The sequence below is a fragment of the Chaetodon trifascialis genome, chromosome 15, assembly GCF_039877785.1.
Source record: "Chaetodon trifascialis isolate fChaTrf1 chromosome 15, fChaTrf1.hap1, whole genome shotgun sequence".
NCBI lineage: Eukaryota > Metazoa > Chordata > Actinopteri > Chaetodontiformes > Chaetodontidae > Chaetodon > Chaetodon trifascialis.
In genome coordinates this window covers 10,430,305-10,443,117 of record NC_092070.1, presented here as the reverse complement: position 1 = coordinate 10,443,117, position 12,813 = coordinate 10,430,305, and the positions used below count along the sequence as shown (strand labels likewise).

Sequence of the window (12,813 nt, the reverse complement as noted above, 5' to 3'; positions counted from 1 at the left end):
CATGTTTTCTGTGTCAGCAGTGCTTCAAAATTGTGGTCCAGGCTCCTGTTGTGTGCGCTACATGTGAAAATAATGAAATATATCTAAAGGAAAAAAAAAATGCTTTTCACAATGCTTTCCATGTGCCAATTTTTTTTCCAGGAAAAACAGGCATACCTAAAATAAAGGATTTAAAAGATGTGTTAGGGGATGTTTGTTGTCTTTATATGATGCTCACTGTGTACATTTTGATGTGCTGTCTGTGGGGGAGAGGGAAGAAAAAGGGGGTGAGAAGAAAGAGATGGAGGGACAGACTGTGCAGTTGGGAGAGAGAAAGGCAAACAGATGAAAGGAAAGATGGAAGGAATTCAACAATGAAGGGAGGCGAGGGGGAGAGAGGAAGAGGTAGTACGAAGGGACAGTGGAATGGAGGAAGGGAGGGGACGAGGAAGCAAAGCGAGGCTCTGTGAAGCGAGGCAGGCGGCTACGACAGGCTGTGCATATTTCATGGCTGCCACTTATCATAAGAGCCTTTCCCTGATGGGGGAGCGTAGGTCTGATGACTTCAAGGAAATAACATGCAGAACACGGCCTACATACACACAGCCCTGCTGAGCCACTCAACCACTTCACACCGCCTCTAAAGCTGCTCCCAATCCTCTGTAGTCGAGCCACAGCTGCTGCTCTTACTAGCTGCACATTTACTTTTAATAGGGGTTACTATATCTTGCACTATTTACTATCCCTAGTACAGTATAATGTTTACAAGTCTGTGCACACATAGATGCAGCAGTTCTGGCCATGCACAATGCGATAGAAAACAATGTCTACACCAATTATCTACCGGGAAAGTGAATGTAGGAGTGCGATCATCGATCTGGTTATGGTTCAGAATCCGTGGATTGGAAGAGATGAGGTTAAACTTTCATGAAGTCAGTCAAACGTGTTGAGATGACCTTTAAGTTCTTTATATTTGCGGGGGAGGGTAGAGGCATGTGACCATAAGAGTGGGACATCTGGCTCAGATGGTTATTAAAGATATTTTAGCGTTATTCAGAATGATTACTAGGATACTCAAATATCAAAAACATGCACTTTTGAAACAAGCTCACATATATTACCTAGATGTGATGGCACTAAAAGGCACTAAACCAGATCAGTCAGCAGTCTTTGGTACTAAATGAATGCAGGTGTCTAAACAAATCCAGTGCTACGTCGCCTCTACACGAACAGGTGTAATGTCATTTTTGGATCAACGCAACACACCTTTTATAATCAAAAACCAAGAGAATTGTTTCTCTCCAGGTAGCATGCTGTAAGGGAAATGTGCTCCTTCACTCCCTTGCTCTCATACCTGTCTGTTGAATATGAAGCTAAAGCCGGGAGATGGTTAGCTTAAATTAGCACGAAGACTGCAAACAGGGGGAAACAGCTGGCCTGGTTCTGTCAACCTACCTGACTTCTAAAGCTCACTGTCTAACATTTGTATCTTGTTTGATCTGCATACAAACAGAAATGTAAAAATGACAGTTGTGGTTTTTTTGTGTTTTTATATGGACTTCTCACAACCTGTCGCAACATGTTACATGTGGACGCGTGTTTAGGGCCCCTTGGCATCACATTTTAAGTCACTGAATACCCCTTAAGCATCATTTTTCATTGTATAGTGTAGTCCGTTCTCCCTGCGCATCAAATGACATAACATGATTTCTTTTGGAAGTGAAGTAACATACGTTATTCAATGTACGCAAGTAGTGTACAAGACTAACATGCTTAATTTAAACCAAACCATGATCTTTTCCCAAACCTAACCAAGTAGTTTTGCTGCTTAAGCCTAACCAAAGTTAGTATATTTTACATGCTGTTCTTTGTGTGTCTTTGTGTTGTTTTGTCGCCCATAATCTGAACAATTCTTCGTCAGAGGCAAACCCCATATCCCCCTTTGTGTACCCGTATGCTAACATTGTAGTGCAGCTGTATTTTATGCAAATTTATCAGAACAGCAGTACAAACTCCTGTGTTGGCCTAACGGTAAGTTCCAGCACATAAGCTGTATAAAGTTTGTATTGGAGTGGATGTAATAGCCATGTACGCAGTAAGCCGCAGCAGTGCTGGAGTGTGTGTGATAATTAATTCCAAATGTTGCGGCCCCTAAATTAAAGCCAGTGGCTTCAGCACAAAGCAGCCTCCGCTTATCAGCCCAAAACAGGTCAGCGTTCGATACCGCCTTTCATTCACCCTCCTCTCCTCTTCACCTCCCCTTTCCTCTGTCCCTCCCACTCTCCCCACATCCTCAGCTGACATCGGCTCGTCTCCCGCTAATCCTCTCGTTACTGAAAAGAGATGGGGTGAGAGAGGGAGGAAGAGAGGTGGAGGGGAGTGAGGCAGGAAGGCAGAGGAGAGGAGGGAGAGAGGGAAGGGAGGTGTGAAGAGGCAAAGTCGAAATTAAAGTCTCAGAGTCATGTTTGTCCATTAAAACCGCTGCCTCTGGAACACAGTGACTTGAAAAACAATTGCCCCGATGCTACTGTATATTCTAAGCTTTCTATCTATGCATCTATACCAAGGGCCACTGATATTTATCTCTCTCGCTGTCCTTTGCTGCAGCTCTTTCTCTCTATTTTCCCCCATATCTCTGTCTCTCTGCCTCACAGCATTGACTGCAATCGAAGCGTGTTGAGATGGAACACATTATGAGCTGGCCTACATGGCTGGCAGCTGTGTGAGCATGCGTGCGTGCGTGTGTGTGTGTGTTTGTGTATCTGTGGTAAATAACGTGCACGCTCTATGGCAGTGTACACAGCGGATTTACTAGGTTTTGGAAACATAAACATCCCTGAGTGTGTGTGTGTGTTTATATTTCCAGTCAGATAAACTGTCCAAACTCTAAGTCCTAAATTGAATGACATTTAGTTTAACAGTGCATCGATTAGCAATAGCAAGTACTGACCGGGTGAGTAAAATTTCCTGGAATATTCCAGCAGGAGATAACGAAAGCATACTTTGGCACAGAGAGCTATTATTGAACCCACATTAATCATGTTTCCATCAATGTATTTTTTGCGCATTCTGAAGTATTGCATCAGGAAAGACTGATGATAACAGCAAAATTTGGAAAAACTTCCTCAATTTTACAAAAAAAAACAAAAAAACCCACCTTTTTTCATACGTTCTCACATTGTGAACATTTTACTCACTGCTTCCTCTCAGAAGGAAGAAGAGGAAGAAGAAGAAGGAAGAAACTGTTTCCACAGATTATCCCTCAACACAGATCTGATTTAACCTGAACCTCACATGAATACATGAAACAAACTGAAATGTCATAGTTCCATCCTGTTTTCTACATTTTTTTCACTGTTTGATGGTCATTTGTTTTTTCTTTGAGGGGAAAAAAATTGCCATACATTTAACTTTCCATGCACTGCACACAGTTGATTTGAACTGACCAAGAAAACAGTCTCAGGGTAATGTTTTCATGTTTCCAGCAGCTGTTTTTAAGCCTGATGTTGTAAAAGGGGTCTGAAATGTGCACTTGATGGTTACATGCAAGCTATCATGCTAAAAGTTTGAGGCTAAAGCTGCATGTTCCAGGAAAAAAGTCAGCATCCTCACCGGATGAGGGAGAACCGTTGTTTTTGTGTTGTGAGATAGAGATAGTTAATCCTATAGTTAGACAGTTAATCCAAACCTTGACAGGTTGGCTGTGCGTGGCTACGTTTGCTAAGCTCTGATTGGATGATCACTGTCCAGGGGAGGGAGCACAGGTCTAATGACCATATTAAAAACACCTGTGTGAGTGTGCAGTCTTTAAAAATACTCTGTACTTAAAACTCATGTTTATCATGTCAGCTTGTTCTGCCTCGCCATTGAAGCTGTATGATGTTTACACTGAGTGAGGTATTCAAACGACTCCAAAGACTCCATGTTTTTTATGGCTGCACCGCCTCCATCAGATGAAAATAATCTTTCCTTCTTGTGCATGATTATAGTTCAAAATAAAACTGTATTTTAATGACGTTTGGCTGCACGAGGTTAACAAAACTACATCTCTGATGTATAATTTGGGAAGCAAATCACACTCTTGATTCGAGGCACTCTAGTGGATATCATGCCCAGGAACGGGAGGTGGATCTGGGCCAGCTGTGGCAGGTGCGTCCCTGTGGATGGAGGGAGCTCCTCTCAGGCGGTGGGAGAGCTGTCAGATGAAGGTAGGAGACGCAACGTTGGTTTGTGGTTCCTGTGATCTTGAAAGCTCTCCTGTCCCTCTCTGTCTCTCTCTCGCTGTTGTTTCTGACCCCACCCTCTTCTGCCTCGCTCCTGTCAAACAGCAGATGCAGGCGTTGTGTCGAGTGTGCGTTCAGAGGTGTTGGACTAACATAATAATCAGCGTCTACTAGGCTAAATTCCCCTCTTCTTTATTGCTGGCTGTCTCCGTCTTCCCGTCCCCTTCCTCTTGCTGCGACCTGGACTGTCTATTTGTGTGTTTTTCAAATGTACATGGTGTCAGATGCTCAGACTCTTGACTTTGTGGATGTATTTGGATGTACTTATGGTTGGTTGTGGATTTTCTGAGATTGCCCCTTGTGTGGTTTTCTCTGTGGCCGCTGCTTGCTTACTGATGTGAATATTTATGTGGCCAGCTTTTATTTGACCCATTTCTTTCTCTCCCTCTCTGCTGCTGTCCTTATCCCACTTTACCTCATGATTTCATATCACCTGTGACTATCTGTCAATCTATCTATCTAATCTACCTAATCTATTTGGGTCATAGCCATGGAAGGACCATCAAACCAAGTATAGAATATTAATTCTTATTCATGAGGAAGATAATACCATTATAGACCTACATGGTGAGTATATATAGTGTTTTCACTGATTTCATCTAGAATCTTTCTGCAAGAGGCAAGCACAGCTCAGATTGAGCTCTCAGAAATAAAAAGGTAAAACCAAAAAAGGAGAGGAAATGCAAAAGAGCACCTTATCGTGCCGCAGCTCTGACACAGTCCTTCACAGTAATGAAGAGATAAATAAGTCCTAAAAGTGCAGAATGTTTGTCCTCCAAATTGTACTTTTAAGATCTAATTTTTACCATTTTTTTTCTTTTCAAACATTCAAAAGAACTGTTTCTTTATTTGAATAAATAGCACTTGACTGAGGAGCGAGCAGAGAGAGGAAAGCCTGATGCAGACAGGTTGGATATACTGGAGCTTTCACAGAAGTCCCACTTTCCCCAGTCCTAATGACGACTTAGATGTTGACGTGAATGCTATCTAAATGTTGGAAACTCATAATTATGATAATCCCATTATGAATATGGCATAAAGGCCTGATGAGCTTTAAAGGCCTGCCCACACAGGTGTATGTTCATGAGCTCTATGTGGTTGAGGGGTGTAGAAATAGAGCCCATAGACCAAAAAAAACCCTGCTTTTGATGCATCTTAGTAAACAGATCATGTCTTCTGACTCGTGGTGAGTATGATCAAAGTTCAAACCAGCCACAACGGGGATAATCTCCACAAAATTATCTTTACTTCTTATACTAAATTTATTGACAGGCATCACAAATCTCTATGTGCTACCTCTGATGGACTCTACCGAGGATACAATGTGTGTATGTGTGTTCCCTGGACATGATTAATACTGTATGGATGCCCCTAACCATTCCTCCTCTACCAGTTTAAGCAGCATCACATGACAACACACACAGAATCTCACACCTACAGGCCATACATGGCAAACAGTGATATGACTCCCTACTGTATACCACATTTCCTTTAGTGTTTGCTCTCACACACACAACCTTACAGCACCATGAGTGCATGTAGCACGGACAGCCGCAATAAGAAAGAGGTCCCCAACCGTGTGGCAGTGTCAGCGAATCAAATGGCATCTAACTCGCCCCTCCCCCTCTCACTAACATACACTCCTCCCTCCCCGCTCAGTCTTTTCCTTCCTCTATACATACACCAGCTGAGCTGAACAGTGCGTTAACAATGCCCTGGCCTGGAGAAACCCTCCACTACCACACACACACACACACACACACACACACACACACACACACACACACACACACGCACACACACAGATTTCCCTCACCTCCTACACAAAGTCACAGTTGCTGTTGCCTTGACTTCAGTCTCCTCCTCTTTTCTTTTGATTCATGTCACTTAGCATCTGTTTCCCATCCCTCTGTCTAAGTGGTGACTCTCCTCTGCACTTTCTTCACTCCTATATATCACGTCTTCTTGTTTTTCCTCTGTTTTGAGGTGTTTCTATTACAGGTTGCCTGCTGCCACTTGGTATTTTGATCATTTCTCTCTATTTCCTCCTTTCTCTTTCTGTTTCATCATATCCATGTATCCTTTTTTATCTCTATCTTTTATCTTCCTTTGATCTGCCATCATTCATACAGGTGCTACTTGTAGCATCTTAACATTAGCAAGATCATTATCACAGCAAGTCTGAGACCTGACTACAAATAGCACAAGCAACAGGGACTATCACAGCAAAGACAGGACAAGAGGAGGGTGCTGTGTGTGTTCCTGTTATTCCTGACATAAACCCACACAGCAGCAGCAGCGAAGCAGGCAGACAGGATACACCGCTGTCCTATTTTTCACTGCTGAAACTCCAGAAAAGCAGCGTTTTTGTAGACTCACTCTTGCACATCCAGGCTACTGTACCAACAGCTTCTCTGTATGTCTTGTAACGGTCACAGTGGACAAGGGGGGCTCGCTGTAGAGCTGTAAAAATATCCTGATTTCTGTGACCCTCAGTCCTGGCTTCATAGAGATAATGTTTAAAAAAAACAAAACAGATATTGGCAGGTGAGACCTCGTTTGAGAGGTGTTCGAATGAGAAATAAATGGAAGTCACATGAAAGTTTTCTGAATCAAAGACAGCACTTCAAACTCACTCTATATGCTGCGTATTACAGTATATGCATAATGTGCTGGGTGATAGTGACAGCACGCAGCTTCCTGCACTGTCAGTGCAAACACCACCGCCACAAGGAGACGGTGGTATTCATTTTAAGAAACGCTTGCATCAACAATAACAATGCTGCGAGGTACAGACTGAGGAATGCGTACCGTGATTGCCTTTTCATCAAAGGAAATAATGACGACAGTCACTTTTGAGGGTTCCCTTTTTATTAATTCGTGTTTATTGCAAATTTGCTGGGATTTATGAGATGGGAATTATGCACGTGTTGAATGACGGCTCAGTCAAAATGAAGATGGCTTGCGCTTTTATGCAGTTGATATTGTACTAAAATATAAAGCATCTAACAGTAATGCTTTCTCTTCTTCTCCTTTCCAATCCATCCCATTCGCCTGCAACCATTTCTATCTTTTCTCCCTCACTTCAATCCCTGCTCACACCACACCCTCTCTACATCATAATCTCATGAACTCCACCTGCAGAGGAACCGTCGGGACACCTGCAACTTCGACAAGGAGTTCACCAAGATGCCGGTGGACCTGACGCCGACAGACAAGCTCGTTATCATGAACCTGGACCAGGACGATTTCCTCGGCTTCTCCTTCACTAACCCTGAATATGTGGCTCCTGCAAATTAACATACACTCGATGACGCTGATGGACTGGCAGAAAGCAAGGTTTCAGAGCAGATAGGAAGGAAAACTCGCACTACAAGTCTAATTTGTCTGTGTTTGCTCTGTTCATGTCTGCATTCTTTTTGACCACACTGGGGTTTGTTCAATACTTCAGCATAAGAAAGGTATCACAACACCGAAATTGCACAATAGACTGGATACCAAAGATTTTGAAGTATTATATCAATAATACCCTGGGTGTCAAAATGCTTTTCATACAGGACAAAAGCATGTGTGGCTTGCTAAATTTATGGGAAAATATCAATCCCCAAAGACTGAAATTGACCAATTATATACATAATGCACTGCAAAGACGGGCAGCCCAGACGCCATGCACGCCACACCACCCCAGTCTGACTGAACAAGTGCTCCCTGCTCTTAATTATATGCCATCATTATAATAACAATAGAACTTGGTTTGCATAAATCTGCTAAAATGCTACAGCAAACCTATTTTCTTAATTGAAGCATTGTCATACGTTCTCTAGTGTTGTTCCACAAGTTTAACTACATCAGTTGTGACATCTCGTACCAAACCGTGTAAGGAGAGTAACTAACCACTGAGATGTGACATGACATAAACCCATGTTGAACAAGAATGAATGGATATGAGCTGCAGTCTCAGTCCCTGGTGTGATTTGCCTGGTGCAGTTAAAACAGCAAATGTTAAAACATTGTCTTGGGTGTGTGTGAGTCATTTTTTTAACGTGGCACAGTCACTCTAGTCCTCTGTTCATGTATGAATAAATGCTTTTTTTCCATGATAGTGTTAAGCTTCAACAAGGGCAGGTGGAAAGATGGGACCAAAACAAGCAGGAAATGTGGCTGCTTCCAGATTACAACATGTTTTTAGAACATGAGAGGACCAAATTGTAATGATGTTAGAAGTTTTATGTTTTTTAATCTTGTTACTCTCATCACTTTGTAAGGAGTAAAAAAACTAGAACGAACAAAGTGCATCCACAGTATCTTCTGCAGCCGTTTAAACAGAGGCCTGAGTGTGCAGGCTTTATCCATCTGAACATGTGTGTCTTGACCAATGTTGCCTGTTTCAGCCAGCCTGCGCGCCGTGGAAGTGCTGACACACACGCAGACTGAGCGTCTCACACAGGGCCGTCACAGGGGAATATGCCTAATGAGCAAACTTCACTGTCAAACCTTTTTGTCCTTCTCTTCCGTCTCTTTCCTCCTTTGGCTCTTGCCTTCTCCTTTCCCCTCCTCCCCCAGTACCCCTGTTGTCTGCTTTTATTTATTTTTCTGTGTTTTGGCTCTAATCCGTACTTCTGACAGGGCCTCACTGGGAGCCTAGTATGACGTGGTGTCACAGGGTTGGCAATGCGGCAGTCACCAGTGAAGCGTGCACACATACACACATGCAGATTCACGCACAGTGAATGAGGAGCGGCTTTGACAACCCCCAAGTGAGCGATTTCACAAACAGCAATAATAACAACAGCAATGCTGCTTTTCTCGATTATTTATTTTGCACTTCTTTCTCTCAGCCCATCTGTGTTTGTGTGTGTCAGAGCTGTGTTCGCGTGCATGTTTTGGCAAATGTCCATATGCTAGAATACATGTATGAATGCATGTGTGTGCTCACACGTGTGCATTGTCTGTGTGTGTGTGTGTGTTTGTGTGGTTTATAAGGCTTCATTGGATAAAGCCAATTATTTCAAATTCAGCTCAAATTCAGCAAATCTGCCTTCAAGCTTCAAACCACATTACACTAGCTATAATGCCAACTAGCTCTGTGTACTGTACACGCGCACACACACACACACACACACACACACACACACACACACACACACACACACAGCCATACAGTCCAATCCATGACTGAGGGTTGGAATTATTAGGTGAAGCGTAACAAGGCGGACAATGACTGTGAAATGTTCGCTCCTGGAGGCACACAAGGCATATACTGTAGGTCCATTACACAGGCCTAGATTGTTTTTCCCTTCTTTAATCAGCACAAAAAGTACCCTCGTGTATACTATATACAGTACATATACATATATTGTACATATTTCTATACAGTATATAAGCATACACATACACATAGCATCTTTCCTAACTCTTCATTTTTGGGGAAGTTTCGCTGGATTCGACTCCGCAGTCCTGTTCTTTTACTTAGATCATGAAAAATATAAAGTTTCATTTGTGTGTCGGCCTTTCTCAAGCGTAGAGCTGTGTGTAGCTCAGGTCAAGGGTGTAAATATCTCCTGATGTTAATCACGCCTACTCTTAACATCTGCTGTTTTGAATCGTAGACCCTGAAGCATTCAATAGCACTCGACAGCTGTGTCTACCTGTGTGTGAGCGTGTGTGTGTGTGTGTGTGTGTGTGTGTGTGTGTGTGAGACGAGTGAATGTGACACTGTACATACACACGTAATTTGAATATGTTAAGTACTGTATAATTTCATAGAAGTCTTTGTTCAAAACTGACAAGAACTCTGTCTTTTTGTAAGCTCACAGCCTCTATCTGCACCTGTCCAAACAGCAGCGACTTGAGAGAGCAAACGTGAAACGATGAGCTGCCGCACATCCACAGCAACACACATATAAACATGTTTTTTCCCTCGCGAAGCTCCACTCGTTGACACGATCATGAGCCACTTACTCGTTCTGGTTATGTTTGGTGTTAAAAATTATACTATGCATGCATGTGATGATCTCTCTCTTTCTCTTTCATATCTTGTTCCATATGATATGGATTTATCCTGTATTAAGTCTTGATTGATAGACTGGTGTGTGATAATTACTTTATTAGACATTAATAGGCTTTATGTTGTTTAATTTATGATATAAAGAATGTCTCATGTCATTGTTATGAAATATTATACAAGGGCCATGCTTCATTTGTATATATATATAACTATTTTACAAGTCTATAGCGGTAAAGTCTTCCATTACCATAATTCCATTTATACACAGAGAAGTATATGTGTTTAGGGGTAAAATTAAATATATGAGTTGCAATAGAAAACATGCTGAAAAACATCTGAGAACTGAACTATAATGACATTTTACATCAAAAACACCTGTTCCTTCAACCCACTCATACAGTTTGATAGATGGTGGAACAGAATTGGCCGAACAGTGTACCAACTCTAAACTAGCGTCCTCCTTCCTTCACTCCTTTCTTCACTTCCGACCTTTTCTTTGATCACACCTTTCCATCCGTCATTTTATTTTTTCCTCTGACCTTTCCCGATCCCCCTCTTCTCGCCTTCTTCCTCATTGTCTTTTTCTTACCTCATTTTCCCTTCTCTTGACCTTTACCCCTCTCTAAAGGCTTTTTTTCTTTGCTCACCCTCTCCTCTGTTTTTTATCTCTTGTCTTTAAGATCCATTTCCCTCCTGCTTGTTTTTATTCTGATGCATCCTCTTGTCTCTAATCCTTCCTTTATCATTCTTCTCCCGTTCTCGCTGATTTGTCCCACATGGCTTCCGTTCACATTTCGCTGTTTTTCTCTTGCAATCCCGCGCCTTGCTGACGCAGGCTACCAGACATTAAACTTGAAATCTGATGCTTGTTTCTTGAACTTATTTCTGCATTGATTTCAGCCGAGCTTACATGCTAAACAAGTAGTTTAACAATAACCTGAAGATAATTTGCAGTTTTTACATGCAGCGAACAACAAAGATACAGCTCATGACGAGTAAGAATGTGTTTTGTGAGATAGTTTACTAAGTCTAAAATGTGCATTGTGATGTTTTTGATTGTAGAATAATAAATCATGTTGAAAGATTACATTTTGTCTCGGTGTGTGCCACGTGCTTTTCAGCTGAGTGAATGCTGGTGCTTCTTGTGTGAGGGGGAAACATCTGATTATGCTAACCTCAGATCATCTGGTCTAATGCTAACATAATTAGTAAGACATTTTATAATTTGAGGAATATTGTGTAATTTCTGTGTTTTTTTAATTCTCTGTGTAATTCAGCATTTTATTCCAGTGTCATGTCAGATGCGTCAATCATATTTTATATTACTACTTCTCTTCACTCGGGTGAAAACTAATAGTGCGTAGGCCATAGCTAGTTCAGTTAGCTACGCAACAGTTCCACCTAGCAGCTTGTAGGTGTATTTAGTAACAGCTAATCTCTATGGACGAAGTAGTTTGTGTGGTGCCACCTGTTTTAATTGAGCGAAATCTCTGTTAGGATTAACTAGGCAGAGTTTTATTCTCTTACAGCTGCTGACACCTGTTTCATTACTGAGTTAGTTTCAGGCCCAATTCAGTCGAAACCAAAGCGTTTGGGCAGCTGTGGCTCAGGAGGTAGAGCGGTCAATGCCAATCAGGATGTCGGTGGTTTGTGGTTTTGGTCTTGGCAGTCCACATACTGAAGTGTCCTTAAGCAAGATACTGAACCCCAAAACTGCCTCTGATGCTGTGCCATCAGTGTGTGTCAAATGTACATCACTTAAGATGAAAGCGTCTGCCAAATGACTAATTGTAATTATATCTTTACATTTTTAGTGCTTGAAAAATATCAAACCACAACAAATAATTTTTTCTCTCGTAAGCCGTCCAACAATTATGAAAATAAAGGGATTTTCCTCCATGGTCTTGGTAGGTAGCCTCTGCTTATTAGACACAGTAAATGAGTGCTATTTTTGCAGCAGAGACATTAATGGTCCACCTGTTAAAGATGCGTTGTACATTGTGCAGGTTTGACAGCAAATGTCAAATAAATCTTTATTATTAGCATACTGTGCAACTGGCAGGCAGCCTTCACTGTTACGGTTCACATTTACACAAACACACACACACACACACACACACACACACACACACACACACACACACACACACACACACACACACACATCTATATGTGTATCCCATATGGCCACGCTTGGCTTCAATCTGCCTTTGTGTTAATAATAACAATAATCAGACTTCTCATAATGACAACATATAATCCTCTGTCACAGAGAGCATGAGGTAAGTTGGAGGGACAGATGGAGTGAGATAAAATTCAAAACAAATATGAGGATGGAAACAAGGAGGAAGACGTGAGTGGAAAGAAGGAGATGGAGATCAGATAGGAACACAAAGGGATGCGAGTATACAGCTGTAGATTACTCTACACACAGTCTGCATGTAGACATAGTGCTGTAGTGTAAACCACCTGCACACATTGGTTCTGTGTGGGAATACGCATAGACAACTGTACAAATACAAACAGGTAAATTCTCTCCTGGCA

The 12,813-nt window shown here is 41.9% G+C and overlaps 1 protein-coding gene across 1 annotated transcript in view; it reads left to right on the top strand.

Moving 5' to 3' along the window:
- Nucleotides 1-9,353, top strand: part of prkcbb (protein kinase C, beta b) — a 98,898-nt gene extending 89,545 nt beyond the window's left edge. Inside the window, exon 17 of the mRNA XM_070980928.1 lies at nt 7,407-9,353. Within this exon, the coding sequence (XP_070837029.1) occupies nt 7,407-7,562 (156 nt within the window). The 3' untranslated portion in view covers nt 7,563-9,353. The remainder of the gene's footprint in view (nt 1-7,406) is intronic.
- The last annotated feature ends 3,460 nt before the right edge of the window (nt 9,354-12,813 follow it).